The sequence below is a fragment of the Electrophorus electricus genome, chromosome 25, assembly GCF_041902795.1.
Source record: "Electrophorus electricus isolate QZ-2024a chromosome 25, ASM4190279v1, whole genome shotgun sequence".
Lineage (NCBI taxonomy): Eukaryota > Metazoa > Chordata > Actinopteri > Gymnotiformes > Gymnotidae > Electrophorus > Electrophorus electricus.
In genome coordinates this window covers 8,685,001-8,703,499 of record NC_137521.1, presented here as the reverse complement: position 1 = coordinate 8,703,499, position 18,499 = coordinate 8,685,001, and the positions used below count along the sequence as shown (strand labels likewise).

General features: G+C 48.7%; 1 protein-coding gene across 6 annotated transcripts in view; it reads right to left on the bottom strand.

The window, feature by feature from the left end:
• Positions 1-18,499, bottom strand: part of nphp4 (nephronophthisis 4) — a 103,669-nt gene that overhangs the window by 34,354 nt on the left and 50,816 nt on the right. For 5 of the 6 annotated variants that reach the window (XM_081707384.1, XM_081707385.1, XM_081707387.1 and 2 more), the window contains 6 exons: positions 14,982-15,152; positions 13,863-13,992; positions 13,621-13,707; positions 11,991-12,046; positions 8,180-8,314; positions 5,223-5,371 (listed from right to left, as the gene is read on the bottom strand). In XM_081707384.1, the coding sequence (XP_081563510.1) occupies positions 5,223-5,371; positions 8,180-8,314; positions 11,991-12,046; positions 13,621-13,707; positions 13,863-13,992; positions 14,982-15,152 (728 nt within the window). The remainder of the gene's footprint in view (positions 1-5,222; positions 5,372-8,179; positions 8,315-11,990; positions 12,047-13,620; positions 13,708-13,862; positions 13,993-14,981; positions 15,153-18,499) is intronic. The other variant, XM_081707386.1, reaches the window with a different exon arrangement.

Genomic DNA, 18,499 nt, shown 5'->3' with positions numbered 1-18,499 from the left:
CAAAATCGGGCCCTCAGGAGCCTCCAGCCAAGACACGCTTGCCTGGTGGTTCAGGTGTGTTAGGACATGCAACACAACCCAAAAAGGGCCTAATTGCCCAGAATGAAAACATCTAGATCATAAGATGTCTGAGTGTCCATGGTTAAAGAGTTAAATAGAGCTGAGATGCCAAACATTTATTTATTTTATTAAATGTTTATTTGACAGTAAAAAAAGAATATTTGGAGATGGAATGAAAGTTAAAGGAATGGAACTGTTTTATAAGAAAGATTTAATTAGCTATGTGTAATACCTAGCTAGAACCTGCAGCCACTGTAGCAAACAACTGCTGAGGGTACCAGCTGTGTTCCTTCTTTAGCCAATGTTTGGCACAAGAAACAAGGAAAATAAGCTCAGAGCAGAAATGATAATAGGACATACGACCTTTGAATGATTTAGGTTCTCCTGGTTTTAGGTCTCTCATGAGCTATATACAGCCATTTTCATCAGGCCAGAAGCCAAAAAGCAATGATGCCGCAAATAAGCAAAGTATTGTGGGACAGTAACATGACATAAATGAGGAATTCTTTCTCTCTCTCTCTTTCTCTCTCTCTCTCGAGCATCAGCCGTAACATTAAAACTAACTGCCTAATTATTGAGTGGGTCTTCTTCGTGTCACCAAAAATGCTCTGTGCTCGAGGCATGACTCCACATGACCCCTGAAGGTGTCCTGTGGTATGTGCCACCAAAACATTAGCAGCGGATCCTTTAGGTCCTGTAAGTTGAGAGGTGGGGCCTCCATGGATGCGAGTTGTTTCTCCAGCACCTCCCATGGACTGGACTGAGATCTGAGGGATTTGGAGGCCGTGTCAGCATCTTGAGCTCTTTGTCATGTTCTTCAGACCATTCCTGAACAGATTCTGCAGTGTGACATGCTGAGAGAGGACACTAGAGAGAGCCATTAGGGAATACCGTTGCCAAGAACTCGTGTACTTAGTCTGCAATAATGAATGGCAGCACCCTAGGTTTCACAGCAGATCAGTGCCCAGAGCATCAAACTGCTTCTGCCAGCTTGCCTTCTTCCCATAGTGCTTTTACAGCAATTTGTGCTACAGTAGCTCTTCTGTGGGATTGGAACAGATGGACTAGCCTTCACTCCCCACACGCATCACTGAAGCTCAGGTGCCATTGACCCTGTTACCAGTTAACCAGATGTCCTTCCTTGGACTTCTTTTGGCAAGTAATAACTACTGCATACTGGAAACACCCCATAAGTCCTGCCGTCCTGTAGATGCTCTGACCCAGCCGTCCAGCCATCGCTATTGGGCCCTCATCAAAGTCACTCAGATCCTTACACTTGCCCATTTCTTCTGCTTCTAACACAACTGACTGTTCACTTGCTGTCTAATATATCCACCCCTTGACAGGTGCCATTGTAACGAGATCATCAATGTTATTCACCTCACCTGTCAGTGGTTTTAATGTTATGACTCAACTGAACAGCGCGCACACACACACACACACACACACACACACACACACGCGCACACACACACACACACACACACACACACACACACACGCAGCTCTTCTGCCTACCACCAGAGGAAGCATTTTAATTCTAACCTCTCCTTTCCTTTCTCCACCTGTCCCTCATATACCCCACAATAGTATCCAATATAAACCTGCCCAGCCCTGCGGTTGAACAGAATTATGAGTGCCTTCTTACTGTGCCCATTAATATATGAAGACAGATCTTTAACTTGGTTTGTGCGTTTGGATCTCTGTGTGTGACGTTTCCAGTTCTTTGACCATTGCCCGTTCTCATGGACGTTCACTGGCACCACTGATTATTATTAAACCACACATGAATCCTAACCTTCTCTCTGAGCAGTGTGACACTATGCTAAAATGCTACACTGCCTATACGATCCTGAATGGCTGGCTTATAGAACGTCTGTACTGCACAAACAAAAGTTATCAGATTTGTCCTGGATTACAATGACAGATTGTTACAGCCTGTCAAAACACTTTATTTTCCTATCTGATAGTAAAACATAAATAAATAACCCCTGTAGACCAGTACTTTGTAGAACTACTATTTGCAGAAGCTTTAACTCTGTTGGAATACGTTTCTAGTAACTTTGCTCAGTGTTCGGGAGTGAGTTGCTCCAGGTTGTTCAGACTGACTGAAAGACGCTCGTGGGCCGCAATTTTCAAACATTACCACAGATTCTCAACTGGACCAGGATCAGGACTTTAACTTGTTACCGTAGAATGTTCACCTTTGAGTTGTGCAAACAGCCATATGCTGCACTGGCCTCGGTGGCATGTCCCCAGGCAGGAGGTAGCAGGTTTTCTTGCGGCATATCTCTGTATTTTCCAACATTCATCCACCCTTCACCCATCACAAGATGCCCACAACATACTGCTGTCACCCCCATCCTTCACTGGTGGCATGGCGCTTGTCGAGGAATAAGCAATGTTAGATTTACGCCACACAAAGCGCTATGCATTTTGGGGCAAAAAACACATCATTTTTTTGGCTTACAAATTGACCACAATTTTAGCTACGTCACTCTGTGTTGCTTTCTGGCAAATTCCACATGTGGGGCAGTCTTCTCTAGGGCATGTCTTGGTGGTATGATACAACTTCCATTTCCCCCACAAATGACGCAACAGAGGTCACAGTACTTATTAAACACCAGGATATCCAACCATTTGGACATCTTGTTTGTCGATGTGTTTATCTCTAATTGCCTTAGAATGTTCCTTGGTCTTCATTTTCACAGCTTTCCTTTACAGTCTGTGACCAATGGTAGTTCACTTAATGAGAACTTCTATGCAGAAAAAGTATAAAGTTTTAGGCAGTAAAAGCTCTTTTCCAGGTGGCTCCCCACAGGCAGAAGCTTGGTGTCCACCCTCTCCATTACCTCCAGTTCCTCGTTCCAGCGTTCATATTCCTTCCTTGGGATTGCCATATTCCATCACTTGGGATTGCCACATCCATTACCGCTAGCGATGTCCTGAACCGATCTGACATGCTGCTAGTGGAGCCCGTACAGGCACATTCTAATGGACCAAATGAATTGTGTCCTCATTAAGGTGATATTTTTCATCTGTGTTAACTTCAAGATTCCGCAGCATGTGGGCTGAATATGAATGAAAACAGCATTTCTCAGACAGTCATTTTTGGCACAGGATATTTTCTTACATAAAACCAATATCATTTTAAATTAATTTAGTTTGAAGGTCAGTCTCTTAAAATAAAATATGACACAGCACCAAAATATCAAAGTATCATTTATAAGCCAGACAAACCTGATGTCTTCTAAGCGTGTTGTAAACTTCTGAAAGAATAATGTATTATGTATAATAAGCAGTATAATGAAAGCAGTGTAGAACAAAATCTGCAATACAGCTGCAATGCCAGTATTTTATTTGGTGGCGACAACAGAGGTGCTTTCAAGATGAGCTATATGATAAAGCACCTAAAAGAAAACAAAAAAAAAAAAATAGTGGCGCTCACTCAAGAAAATAGTTAACTACTTCACCCAAGCAAGCCACGGAACATCTTTCCCTCGAGACACTCGCTGACGTGCCGGAGTGTTAGTTTGTCACCACCTAGACTTTTGTTTTAATTTAAAATGTGCACTGTTGCATGTCAGTCACTATCACAACTCTCACAGAGCAGCGCATGTACTTCAGGCAGAGGAATATGCGGGAAATGTGGAAAGACGAGCTTTGAGTTCCCACTATTTTGAGGGACAACACAAACATGATACAGAAACAGCAGTGAATGGTATGGGGAAGCCACGCTCTGACTGCACAGTGGAAACGCTTTAGCTGGTCATGTATGAGGGCCTGCTGTCTGCACAGCATCACAGACGCAGCTGCTAATGTGAGAAAGATAAATGTTTTGCTATAATACTGCTACAATACATAGTGCCATTAAGAGTATTTTTAAGCACATGTGAAAAAACAGCTTTGTGTCATCCATGTAGAGGAGGTAGCTGATGAGAGTTCTGCACGCGAAACCCTACCCAATACCCTTGATGACCTGGCTCAGAGGGTTCAGGCCTATGCAGAACGGCAGTGGAGACAGTGTATCTCCTGGGTATAGACCACACTTTATGGTCACCTTCGCAATTGTCTTCTAGTTGGCTTCTAGTGCTGTACACCAGTATTCCACTGAGTTTATGATTATGGCCCTTAAGATTCTGTTGACATTATACAGGGCTGGGCCTTTGAGTGTTCAGGTATATGCTTTCTTAGAGATGATTCTGGCAACACAAAGGTTGGTCTCTGTGGTCTGGGAGTCCCAGTGGACAGCTCTATCTGTCAGTAGGTGGAGCTTTGAGCCTGTGGTGCACTCCTTCTCTGAGCACACACATACTCCTTCAGCTCGGGGGCTGGTCCACCATGTTGTGTACAGGCAGGTGCTCGGTCTGTAGTCTGGCAGTGTTTGACCCTTGTTGGGGTTCTTCATAACCAGTACTGTCCTGCCTTGTGTTAGCCAGCCTGGATGGGAGCCAGTAGTTAGCCGGTTCATTTGTTCTGCTAGCTGGCCATGCAGAGCTGTTCGTTTCTTTAGCCAGTAGGCATGGATCGTGTCAGGGCCAGGGGCTGGCCAGTTCTTCATGTTTATGACCCGCTCTTAGGCATCTGCTGTTGTAATGCAGACTGGATACTGCTCTGGGAAGACCACTCGCATAGCCATTATTGACTGGACTAGCAGAGCTAAAGAAGGACCTTTGAGTGAAACATTCTGTTTCACTAAAAACCTTGTGTTGTACATTACAATTTTTATTACCACTACAGACAAGCTTTAAGCCAGTCAATAAGGATCAATCACGTGACTATCTTCCCTTCAAATGAACCTTTGCATACACAGTAGTAGTGATGGTACTGAAATCACAGAATCCCATTGAAATTGCAGACTAAAGTGCTACAAAAAATAAAAATATTTCTTTTAAATTTCCTTGTTTCAACACAAGCAAATAACTAAAATAGACTTTATTATTTCCTAGCAATGCTGTTAAATAAATTTCAGATTTTAATTTTTAAATTGAACTTCTAGCAAATTCATCTGTGCCAGTGTGTGTTTATATGTATGCAATACAAGATAAACGCGCAACAGAGTGTGTGTGTGTGTGAAGGCAGGCAGTGGGAAACACACTGCATGCACGCATCTGGGAGAGTGTGTGCGTGCGTGCGTGCATGGATGAACATGCGATTCCTACCCTGCTACATGTGTTCCCAGGGCAATCACAGGGGCATGGACAGGGGTGAAGCTCAGCTCACGCAGATCACACTCTTCCTCATCCTTCATCTCCCCTCTCTCCAATGCACTGACCTCCAGGTGTGCTATGCTGGCTACAGCGGGATGCTCCTGATACACACGCGCACGCACACACACACACACACGATTCACATCAAATATTTAAATCATATTATGTAAGCCAAGCAATAACACCCATATAAAAGCAAAGATTCCAGAGCTATAAAATGCCTTATATTAAGATAACAGAAGTAGTGAGTCTAGTATTTAAGAGAAACTGGAAGCCCACTTTCTACGCACAGTGTAAAGTGTAAGGGGAGCTTTGCCCTGTGCTGAGAGTGAGCAGTTCAGAGGTGCAGACGGAGTCAGTAGAAGTCTGACACCTTGACAGTACATCTCTGACATCTTGTGTTCTACTCGTCCACGAACAACAGCAGGAGCATCCTTCAGTGCATGTGGCTGCGTGCGTGCGTGCGTGCGCTCCGGTTCAGCAGTTAAAACCAATTGCCCATGATGAGTGACAGTGATGCCTACAACTCTTCTTAACCTCTGCTTGAACTTACATGGAGACAATGATGTGGTGATCAACCTGAAACAAACGCCACACTAATTCTACAAAGCTGGAGGAAACATTTCATTAACACTGCAACGAGCTTAACGTTTAACCCACCAACATTTTAACCAAATCGACGATACAATAAACGCATATCAAAATGAACCTTAGGAAGCCTCCAGCCCCTCAAAGCACTGAGATTTTACAAAAATCTCCAACTTCTTCCACACAGCTGCAACATTAGGCAAGCTCGTTCTTGTGTGATTTACCAACGTTGGCCAAATAGCCGTCTAGATCTGTCTCGCTTTGGCAGATACATATTACCACCTGACAGGTATTCTTGACATAATAACAGGGAATTCAACATAATCACACATACTGAGTTCCTGTGCTTATGGATTTCTTTCACGGGAGGACAGCCGGCTTTGCACTGAGACAGACTTCACGAACAAGCTCCTGGCATCTGGAATCTGTAAAGGTTTGGTCCTGCTGCAGACGCGTTGGAAGCAGTAACTCTGTCACTTTTCGAAAAGTGATACCGAAAATTTCTTGCAAAAACAACTGCTTTCATCAGCTTTTAAATTATTACTTGTTAAACATTTGTCAGCATTAAATGTTTAATAATTTTTGAAATTTTAAGAATCGCATAAACTTTAGATGAGACAGCTGCTCAAATACAGCGATGTTGAACAACGGAAGGGGAGAGTGGAGGTGAGAAAGGAAGGGAGAGAGAGAGAGAGAGAGAGAGAGAGAGAGAGAGAGAGAGAGCGAGAGAGAGAGAGAGAGGGAGAGAGAGGGAGAGAGAGGGAGAGAGAGGGAGAGAGAGAGAGAGACAGAGAGAGAGGGAGAGAGAGAGAGAGAGACAGAGAGAGAGAGAGAGAGAGAGAGAGAGAGAGCGAGAGAGAGAGAGAGAGGGAGAGAGAGGGAGAGAGAGAGAGAGAGAGAGAGAGACAGAGAGAGAGAGAGAGAGGGAGAGAGAGAGAGAGACAGAGAGAGAGAGAGAGGGAGAGAGAGAGAGAGACAGAGAGAGAGAGAGAGAGAGAGAGAGACAGAGAGAGAGAGAGAGAGAGCGAGAGAGAGAGAGAGAGCGAGAGAGAGAGGGAGAGAGTGTGAGTGAGTGAAACAGAGGGAAAGGGGGAGTTAGAGAGGGAGAGAGAGTGAGAACAAGAGAGTGGGAGAGCGAAAGTTAGAGGGAGGGGGAATGGAGAGAGAGAGAGACAGAGAGGGAGAGAGGGAGGGAGAGAGAGCGAGAGAATAAAATAGAGAGGGAGGTGTGAGAGAGCGAAAGAGAAGGCAGCGATGAAGACAGAGAGCCGGCCGGCAGAGGCCAGCTGTGTCCCGAGCGCCGAGCACCTTCAGCTGCAGAGGCCCAGTGTCACATCCTTCAGTGCACACTGGTCACCAGCAAAGTGGCCACCGGAACCCCACAAACTCCAGCGCGCCGGGGGAATAAAACTCCAGTCAAGCGTTCCGTCTCATCCTGGTCGAATCACCAAGCAGAAACACAGTGACCCCAAATGAAAGCCTACTGAACTGCTCTTGTTTCGCATTTTACTGTCGGCACAGGAACTGGCAGCACGCCAAGTGTCCTGTATTTCCGTCATGTGCACTGCCAGTGCCCACGCAGACCTCAGTGCTCGGTCACTCCTTTATACAGTTCTTCCTTTTGAACACCTTTCTATTCCCCCCAAGGCTGTGAAGTTTCATCCAAGTATCCCAGGCTAATGTCCAGTGCCCCTATTTCAGTCTCTTTGCCACTCTCCTGCTCCTGGCGCGGTGGGCTTGCTCATTAGGAGTCTGTGGCTGCATCCCCGTGCAGATAAAAACGGCTGGAGACGGAGCCGGACGGGCTCTTAACCTGGTGTGCACAGCTGTTTGGACAGCGTGGACCATGTCTGCAGGTCCAGCCAAGGACAGATGTAGATGTGCAAATGAGCCTGTTCCCGAGTGTGCACGCCTGACGGAAGCCAGCCCTGGAGAGGACCTGAGAGAGAGCACCCACACAACTGGCATGTGGGAGGAGACCTGAACTCATAACTCTGTCAAACGGGAGTATGAACGAAAAAAAAAAAAAGAACAAGCCAAGAGAAAATAATAATGTTTTTGGCATACAGCTTGGCAATGTGAGTGTGTGGGACATTGTATACAGGGTGTAGCCAGCGTGTGTGTGTGTGCTAATGGAGATCACTTTAAAAGTGTACAAATGAAGTTTGAGAGTTTTTGAGCTTTTGAACTTCATGTGGGTTTTCGTTTAAAACCCATCTGCATATATATGCGGGTTGTGCGTGCGTCGGGACTTTTTAATGCGCATGTTCCTTTGTGTGCGAGTGTGCGTTAGTGCAAGGGTGTGTGGGTGGAAATCTTACGACATGTGACAGCTGGTGGGCCGATGCCATCGGGGAGGGCGCAAGCAGAGCAGGAAGCTGCTGTTGCCATGGAGACGCCATCGTGTGGCTCATGGTCGGGTAGCGTGAAGTGGCAGCCAGCTGAGAGAGGGAGAGCTGAACGAGAGAGCAAAAGAAAGAGGTAGAAGAGAGGGAGGGATAAACAGAGAGGGATACATGGAGAGGGGGAGACAGAGACAGAAAGAAAGAGAGAGGAGGGAGTGGGGAAAGAGAAACGGAAAACAATGTGAGAAATAGAGGGCGAAAGCAGGAGAGAAAGAGGAGGGGAGGAGAGAGAGAGATAACGAGGGAAAAATTTTTTATACATATTTATTCCACAAACAACAGGTACGAGGAAGTGACATCATGGCAAGCCCCCGCACAGTTGGCAGCAGCTCCGAGCCACATCCAGCCGGCACAAAGAGTGGATGAAATTAGAACCCTGGTTAATGTCACCGTGATATATCCAGCTTTTGGTGCCACGACTCCCTCACTCGCCATTCCACTCGCTCGCTCTCGCTCTCTCTCGGTCTTCCTCTCACACACACTTACACATTCTCCCTCTCTCTCTCACACACACATGCACACACACACGCACGCAGATTTGTAGATTCATATCCCGACCAGCCCTGATCCGAATCCCGCGTTCTCCATCACCCTTCTGTTTCTCACTCCAAGTTCCTGCTAAACAAAAAGGTTTACGAACACCCCCAGCTTCCCCTCCCCCGCCCACGCACCCCCGTTCAGTGCTACTGTCATCAGTTTCAGCATCTTTAATAGGGACATTAATATAATGAATAATGCAGGCGAACACTGAGGCTTTGGGGGAGCCGTTCCATTTCCTGCTGCTCGTTACGGCGCCGGCGGCCCCTCCTCTCAGCCCAGCCGTGACCCGGGTCTCCCGGCCTTGACTTCAGCAAAACCAGGCTTCAACACGGCACAGACAAGTTACTCAGATCCTCAAAGGAGATCCTTTGACTACTTTTTGGTGTTGTTAGTTTTTTTTTTACATAGCCACTGTTACAGTAAAACTACCTGTCTATTGGTTGTACTATATGTATTCCGATACAACATGGCGAGTGATGGTGGGTTGCAACACCAGTGCGGTGAAGTCACTTAGTACCCACTCTCTCTCTCTCTCTCTCTCTCTCTCTCTCTCTCACTCTCGCACTTGTGCACAGTGATTTTCCATTATGTAAGAACACGCGGCAGCTGGGCGTTTAGCTGACGGCTTAAACGTGGTTCCCAGGAGTGCAGGTGCTGTACACTCGGAACAGTTCAGCTGGACGTGGCTGTGAGTGGACTGAACAGGGAGTGGCTGTGCTGTCTGGGGTTGCCCTCGGTGCTGCTCTGTGATTGGTTGGGCTCACCACAGGGTTAATGGGCCGATTACTGCTAACACGGCACGCCCTCAGGCCTAAGTGGCTATGTAGCCAGTGAAAGTCAGTGTTTACCATCAGTGTTTACCATTCGCATTTCACCACACAGTTCTGCTAACACTGGTCATCCCCATGGAGAGAAACCGTGACCATTGCAATGCATGGATTTGGCTCTGGATGAAGTATAGTCATTGGTCATTTGCTTGTTTCTTTTTTGTGGTTTTGTTTGTTTGTTTGTTTGTTTGTTTGAAGCTAGCGATCCCCTCTCAATTTCGCCTCGTCTGTACAGTCTTTCTGAGGTCATGTGTCTGATGAGCAAAGACAAGGGGCAAACGGATGAGCACCCTGCTCAGAGCCGGCTGGCCCGAACCCATACGCGGACAGTGGGAACGCCTCGGGCCAATATGGCACCTCAAAACAACCCGTAAGGCTTCTGCGATAAGTAGAGGCTTCTACACATAAGTCGCGAAAATAAAAAAGAATGACCGTGACAGCTCTGGGACAGAAACAGACAGAGAGAGCGAGAGAGAGAGAGAGAGTCAGCTGACAGTGTAGAGAGGCTGTCAGCACAAAAGCATGAGGTCAGAATAAAAAGTACGGTTGTCAATATTCACATAGCCTGCCTGTGTTTGGAATACATTTACTATTCCAACGGCTTAAAAACAGGAATCAATAACGCAGTGACGGCAGCACCAGAATACCTGCTGGGAAAAAAGAGAGTGAGGGAGTGAAAAAGAGAACGAAAAAGAAAGAAAGAGAAAAGAAAACGGCAGCTTCTTCCCACGGGCTTTAGCTGTGAAAGGACGACGGGTGTGTGCGCCTGAATCAGGCACTGGTGGGTCAAACACGGGCGCAGGGGGTGTGCAGAGCCTCGCTACCTGGGCCGAGCACTCCAAAAACGGTCCAGGCCGTCCTGTCTCACCGCTCTGAAATTCTAATGAGCGAGAGTGAGAGCTTGTTATCGGGAAGCCTTCTTGCTGAGGAGGGGAGGGGTAATCCCCACGCCTCCATTTTGGGATGCAGAGAGCACCCGGTATGTAGACAGCAGAGTGATTAGAAAGAGAGAGAGAGAGGGAGATAAAGAGAGAGAGAGAGAGAGAGAGGGAGGGTGTGAGAGAGAGAAACAGCAAGCAACATCAGAGTGCTGTGATATGGCCCTCACAGGCCGCCAGATAGACAGAAATGCCTTCCAGCCTGTGAGCCCATGCTTGCAAAGATACACACACACACACACACACACACACACACACACACACACACACACACACACACACACACACACACACACACACTCAGTGGAGTCATCAGAGCTGTCAACTAAGTTACACAACTCTCTAAACGAACTCCTTGCCAGAATCAATGAGGCCCAACATGTGAGGAGGTGACCGGGCCTCTCAGACGATGTGCAGGCTGGCCGCCCTGGCCTGCTCTTAGCTGGAGAGAGTTCGGACTCCACGCTCGCTCTGCTTCAAGCCAACAGCACTGTTCTGTGTCTGCTGCCCTAAACACTCCCACCGATGAATCCAGGAGCTTTGCACGACTCAGATGCATGCAGGAAAAAAGCAACACTACCAGCAGCAACCAACTAAACGATAGGCAGCATGGATCAGACCTCCTACAGACTGGCCCCAGTGCCTCGGCCAGCCAGTCACGCGCCCTGCTTAATGTATACATGCCAATCCTCACAGCCAATCATTTTATTCCTTTTGAATTTAATGTTCACTTTTTCTATTTTTAACACACTTCTCTTCTGGTTTCTCTAAAACGAAAGGAGGAACCATGTCGTTTCTGCGGTATGAGCCATCACACAGGACCCGCGCGGCGGCTGTCGTGAGAGGCAAGCCTGCCTCCCGCGCGCGGCCACCCACCAGCCCGGGCCTCCCACGCTTGCCGCACTAACGACTTAATACCGCTCTTCCAGACCCTCGCAACGCGGCCCAGGCACTTAACACGCACAAAGGGAATCCATCTGGAATCAGCCTCGGAGTAACAGATGGTGCGGCCCGCTAACGTCTTCCCCGTTAGTAGCCAAATGCTCTCCTTCCGCAGGCCCAGAGACGGCATCCCTCCGTCAGTACGGAGCCCGAGTCTCAGGTGAAGAGCAGAGACCGTGTCGCCGGCCCGCCCCGGGATGCCGATATGCGCGGCACGACCCGCCCCAGGGTTGCCACGTCAGGAACAACAGTCAGCAGCGGGCGGCGCGCGAGGCGATGCTCGGGGGCTCCCCAGAGGCCGAGCCAAACTGGAACACGCGTGATGCACCTGGCAACGACTGACATACATACCGATTCAACAAACACCCAAATTAAAAAAGCTTTCTATGCTGGCGTGTAACACTGGCAGGCGTGAAGTCAGTGAAGTGTGTGTGAGTGAGCAGAGGCAGGAGGTGCTGGTGGAGGTAGTGAGGGTCTTACCCCAGGACCATGGGCGCTGGGCAGGGGCGTGTCCTCCAGCTCCCGCTCACTCTCATCTGGAAGTGAAGAGAAGCAAGCAGTCCTGGTGAGTTCACCCTTCCTCCACACAGGGCTTCCTTTGGAATTGATCAACATTTCTGCTGCAAGGTTTTTGTTGCTTTAATGATGCTTTAAAAAATATATATATATAAAAAAAAAAGAGCTTTGATTTTTTTTGTTTTTTTTTTGTTTTATAGATCTACTGTTGCCTTAAAGAATCACCATGAGTATAGGTACAGTACTTATTCAATACAAAAACTTCAAAGTGTTTTCCACCACATCTTAAGTTTTTATTTTGTTTTACGACACGTTTACTACCATACTGCTTGTGGGCATCTTGTATATTAAAACAGCTAAAACAACAAAGCAAACTTTAAGGGCGAAGGGGGGGGGGGGGGGTACACTGTCTTCTCCTTCAGTGTGTGAACTGAACCACACCGAAATGGTGACACCTCACGATGCCCCAGAGTTGCTCAGTTCCTCTGACAAATTTAGCAAGGAACATAATTAGGAAGGATATTTTGGGGCTGAACTTCCGCTCGCCAGGTGTGTAAGCAGACATCCGCAAGTTCATGCCCCCCAACATGCAGGGGTGTTGAGTGGAACTACCACCCCGTCATCTCGCTGGGTAATGCGCCATCTGTTTGCCCTGCGCCCACCCAAACTCATCTTCCTTTTGCACGTTCTCTCTGCCTCGTTCTCACTATGCCGGCGCTCTCATTTACACCTCCTCTCTTGCCTCCTTTCGTCTCCCCTCGCCCCTCGCCTTACGCCGTGTGTCCTGCGCCTTGTGCTCTCACCGCGAGGGTTTTTTGGGCGGGACATCACCTCGTTACGCACGAGGTGGCGTGACGCAGGCCCACATCGGTCCTCGCCCCGGGGAAGGGGTGCCTGCCCCTCGCACGGAGGCGCACGCCCCTCGCACATGGTGCCACACGCCTTTCGTTACGGATCGCGTAGTGGCAGAGAGCCCGACCCGTCCCTGCGCGCACTTTGGAGAGCACGCCCATCGCCGAGGGTGCGTTTACTTTGTGAGTTCCAGTGTGTGATTACTGCGTGATTTCCTAGAGCGATACCTCCGAGTTAATAATTACACATTCATTATTAATTACTTGTACTAAACATAGATTCACTGAATGCGTAGGCGCGTGGCGTGGCAGGCTGAGAAGCCTGTTTGGGTTTGAGCCATGATGACAGTCAGTTACAGATGTGAGCAGAAACATCAAAGGCAGACGCGAACATGCTCCTCACCCTCGACCTCCAACGTGACAAGCCCGGCGTTCATATTGAGAAGAAAAGCGGTAGAGAAAATGTCGCGGCTTCGGCGACGCTTGGGAAAAGTGCACGTCTCAGTGTCATCTCAGAATTAAGGACAGCCCTATTAATATCTGTGGCGTTAACTCGGCAAACAATACCACAGCACAAGAAGACCGCGTGTTCCATCACACCGCAGCCGCGGAAGCCTTTTACACTGTCAGAAAGATGGAAAACAACAGTGCAGGGATTTAAAAAGGACCTTAATTACACTGTCACACAGAGGAGAGGAGGACAAAAGAGTAGAGGGGGAGAAAAAGGAGGAATGTTTGCTCACGCTTGCACTCATGTTTGCTTGTAATGTGGTGTTTTGAAGTATACGTGTTTGAGAAGTCTGACTGTTCCTCCGGTCTCCTGGATATGGCTGAAGAGTGAAGCAGCACAAATTCATAACCATTGGGACATTGTTCTACCTTGATCACTTTTAAAAATGGGTCAGTTTAGGATAGATGTGCATTTAATCTGTACACACTGGAGGTACTAGGCGGGGAAAAAAAAACCCTAAAAACTCTGATTCACCTTGAGATGTGGAGTGGAACTTCTTAGACGGCGGCGCGTCCCGAGCGGCTGTTTTCGGCGTCGCGCCGGAGGTGGAACGTTCCACGTCAGAGGCGAGCTTGAACTTGACGACGCTTTTCCCTGCATCAGCCTTGAAGAGGGTGGAGAGCGTAGAACATCCGTTCATTCCAAAACACTCCCCCTCCCACGCAAGTTCAATTCATGGCCTGATGAAATTCTCCTTTGCAGACCAAGACGGGTGAATAGCCGCCCAAACAGTTAGCCGTGCCAGGTTAGCCGAGGTAAAGGAGCTTCGGCTTCCGGCCTCCCGCTGAGCCCATGTGATGAGTCAAAGGATTATCCCAGCATTGGGCTAACCTGGAGGACTTTCTGGGGTGAGGCAGAGTCTCCGCTGCAAGGTCCTGTTTCCTAATGATGCTAATCAACTTTGATGTGACAGTGGCACAATAGGGAGGAGGCTGACGTGGTAACCATGGCACTGGGACTGCAATTCAGGCTCAAGCCAGTTTGAGCAGGTTAGAGCCAGTTGGTTGGTGAAACCACAGTACTCCTGGACTGGTCTGCTTGGACACGCGCACCAGAAGCAGTCCAAGAGGACATTCAATAGAGTAATTATATAATTACACTGCCACCATTATTTTAATTGCAGCTGTGAAGGATGAGTTATAATATGGTGTGTGTGTGTGTGTGTGTGTGTGTGTGTGTGTGTGTGTGTCCATGCTGAAAGCACCTTTTTTATCTCTAGTCTCTCAGAATGCGTTACACAGTAATGAATCATTAGTGTGAAGAGACATGTATGGAGTGAATATAAGGAAATGTGCTTCAGTTTGGCATTGGCTCACCAGCAAAGGCTAACACACCCGCGTCTAAACACACAGGGTCGAAACACACCTGTATCCACAAATGTAGCTGCCTTTGATGTCATATTAAAGGATTAAAGCACAGACTGTGAACTGGACGCCTGCTGGTATGTGTGGACACTGCTATGGCAGTGATGTCCTGCTGGTATGTGTGGACACTGCTATGGCAGTGATGCCCTTTAGTTTATTTTCTGCTCTAATAAGCACTGTGTGTGTGTGTGTGTGTGTGTGTGTGTATGTGTGTGTGCTGCGTCTTTACCTGCTGCGTGTGCACTGTGTAAACCATGACACCAAAGGGGTTGGGAATGGCACCACCTTGGAGGCCAACACACACACTCTGGCTGGGGCCACGCGGCTCAGAGAAAGGACTCCACACCGCCCAGCGCACACACTGCATGAACACTGACCTCTGCACGGTCATGGAGGACATCTAGAGAAAGACAGAGAAACAGTCAGACAGGCCAGTGCTCCTCACACCCGCCCACTCGCTCATCTTAAGAGCCCCACGTGTTGACTGGTCCTGGATCTGCTCATCGTAAATCCTTAAACATAATACCTAAGCCTTGTGTAGAAAGCACCAATCATGGCAATTAGGGTAACAGACAGGTAGAGGAAAAGAGTGTGAAGCAAGGTATGAGAGAGAGACACAGACAAAGCTCCTGGGATTAACAGGCATCTCTGGACACTTGATTCTGCAAGTCTGCTCATTATGCCCCGACTAAATAGCTGCAGTGTAGAATGAGCAGGGAGTGGGAGGAGTCTGCACTAAAGACACAGAGGCCAAGCTGGAGAGAGAAGGCAGGAGAGAGCGTGGGTAACATGAACGCCAATACGGAAAGAACGCATGGGAAAGAAAAGCAGGGTAAGGAGAGGGAGACGGTGCCGGAAACTGAGAGAGAGGCAGAGGGAGGAGGAGAAAGATGGGGGAGGGAGGTGAGAGAGAGAGGAGGATAGAGGTGAGGTGCCTCATGGTTCAGCTTCCATCCCCTGGGATAAAGCATTATGGCCATTCATTAATAAGCTGGCCAGGCTCAGGTCAAGGTAATTAATCATGAGAGAAAACGCAGAAGGGAGAGTAGCAGCCATGCGGCCCCCGCCCTCCTCCCCTCCTGCTCCTTTCTGTTGTCTTCTCCACGCTCTTCCTTCCTCAAGCTTTCTCCTCCCTCCCCGTCACTATCAGGACAGCCAGCAGACACGCAGACGAGCCTCACAGTGTGGCCCAGGTGGCCGCCGATATACTTGATATGTGATACTCGGCACATCAGCAAAGCGGCCTAATGTAAGAGATCCATCTCCGGCGCACCGATACGCCGCATGGGGGGGGGTGGGTGCTCGTGTAACCAGGCTGCGACTGCCACGTCGTGTTTCTAACCCACACGCTCAGCTTCCAAGCTCACGTCCATTCGCAGGGTGCGCAGGGGGAAGAAGAGACGTTAAGGCATGCTGGGGCAGGGAGACGTGGTCTCCTAGCTCCCTCATATTATGGGGCTCAGTGATCTAATGCAAGCATTTAAAGAGACTGCTCAGGCTGTTGAACACCCCTCACACCCAGACCCACACACACACACGCAGTCCCACACGCAGACACGCACGTGGCCCCACACACGCAGACCCACACACACGCAGCCGCACACACGCAGCCCCACATAGACCATCAACTACGAAAACAATATGACGAATTTTCTCATTTTAATCTTGAAAATGGAGACCCCTACTATCAAAACCTTCAAACCCAACTTGCTTTCAGCATGATTACAGGCCCGTCATTTAAGCCAGCTGAGCGCGACCTGTGTGCGTTGCTGGTTTGCTATGACAGCTCTGACGTTATTTACACCCCGAGTCATTCTCCAGTCTCCCCCACCCAGCATCACCTCTCAGCGGAGACGACACGCTTTTCTTTCTGGAGCGCTTCCCAAGCTAACAAAGACAATCAATATGGCATCCTCTCCGGAGAGGCCTCGGAATGGAAGATGCGCTTAACAAGCGCAAATACGAGCGATTTCCAGCTTTTTCCCCGGGTCAGGGCTCAGATGGTACAAGGTGGGGACACGGGTGCTAACTGCTCAGAGGCTTGGGATGGCTCGCGTGAATATCGCGCCGAAGACAAAATGGCAGGTGCATGTGGCGCTGCAGCGGGGAGCATCCACACGGCCGAGAGTGCACAGAGCAACACCTCACATGTGATGGTGGCCCTAAGCATCGAATTCCCACCTAGAAGGCCATCAAGAGTTGCCAGTCCTTCAGGAAGAGCCCTGAGCTGAAAGCCCTCGTCGCTGGTGCCCAGAGCAGCAAACAGACGTGATGCACCGCAAAAGCATTCTGGGTAAGCTAGGCAACAGAAACATTCGGTGGGAGCCCAGATAAGAACACGGTGTCAGATTTGGCCATTCTTTGACTGCCCTGCCAAACACAACAAACACCAGCAATCATAAGCTGTGAGCTTAAAGCTGAATATCAAACCTCTGTGAGTCGGCAGGGGCAGACTCGGAGCACAGACGCAGAGATAAAGGTTGAGAGTGCTGCACGAGTGAATTCCATGGCCGGGAGGAATGCTGATGGAACAGTTTAGCCTAATGCAGATCTGAGCAGTGGATGTGGCTTTGGCCTGCGTTGGGGGAGGTGCCGGGGACCGGGGCTGGGCGAGGAGCCAGGCGGAGTGAAGAGCTGTCAGCAGGCCAGAAGGACAGAGCGCTGTGAAGCGCTACGCAACGCCACGCTATGCTACGCTGGGGCTGCCAGAGGGGCTGATGGGTACGGAGAGATGCAGCAGAATATTAATGAGCCACACATTCACTGGAGCAGAAAGTCTTGAACCAGCCCCTGAGTTTAACAACACACTTGGAAGACTTGGGGAAGAGTTATCCATCTTAGAGAGAGCTCAGGGGATTCAAAAAAAGCCAGGACATCATTCACAGTGAGACAACAGGATTGCAAGGTGTCCAAGGTCCGTCCGTCCCCAGGGCCAAGCAACCCTGGGTATCTAGTAAGGTGCTTACATTGCTTACTTACTTACACAGTCACTTACTCAGCTAATATGTCTGTAGACTGTCTAATCACTTTATTAGGTGCACCTACTGTACAGCTGTTCCCACAGGCTACCAGTCCTATGTTGGACACTTTTATGATCTGACTGAGGACGAATAGGAAATAGCAGAGATAAAATGACCCAGAGGACACAAAGGAAATACGAGTTTTATATGTTCTTGCATGTAAAGTAGTTACATGTGCATTTATAGTATAAATTAATTAAAAGTATCCAGCTAACACCTGTTCTCTGGTCAAAAGCAGGTCACTTATGAAAGAGACCAGTAAAGGAGAAAACAACATATCCAGGCTAAAGGACTTCAGTACGGTCACTAGAGCACCACAGTGGTGCCAGCAGTGATGGATCACAATATAAACAGCACAGCTATAGTCAAGGCATACCTAATACAGTGATCACATACATTTATATATTATAGGGGAGAGTAATAGGTACACAACTTCCCACAACCTTCAGACACTGATGTCCAAACACTTCAGAACAACATACATCCTCATCTGATAGCTCGATCCAACGGTCCAAAGGTTTGGGCAGGAATGCTCCCCCTGGTGGCTGTGCTGAGGCATTGCACATTACACTGGGTTAAGGTAGAGGTACAATCGACCCTGGCAGAGAAGGGCACCGCAGCGTTAATGACGTGGACCCCACGCAAAGGGCACGCCAACCAAGGCTCGCACGACTTGCACGCGATTGTATCTGCGCTCCCCACGCCACCACGCCTTCCCACGCCCCTT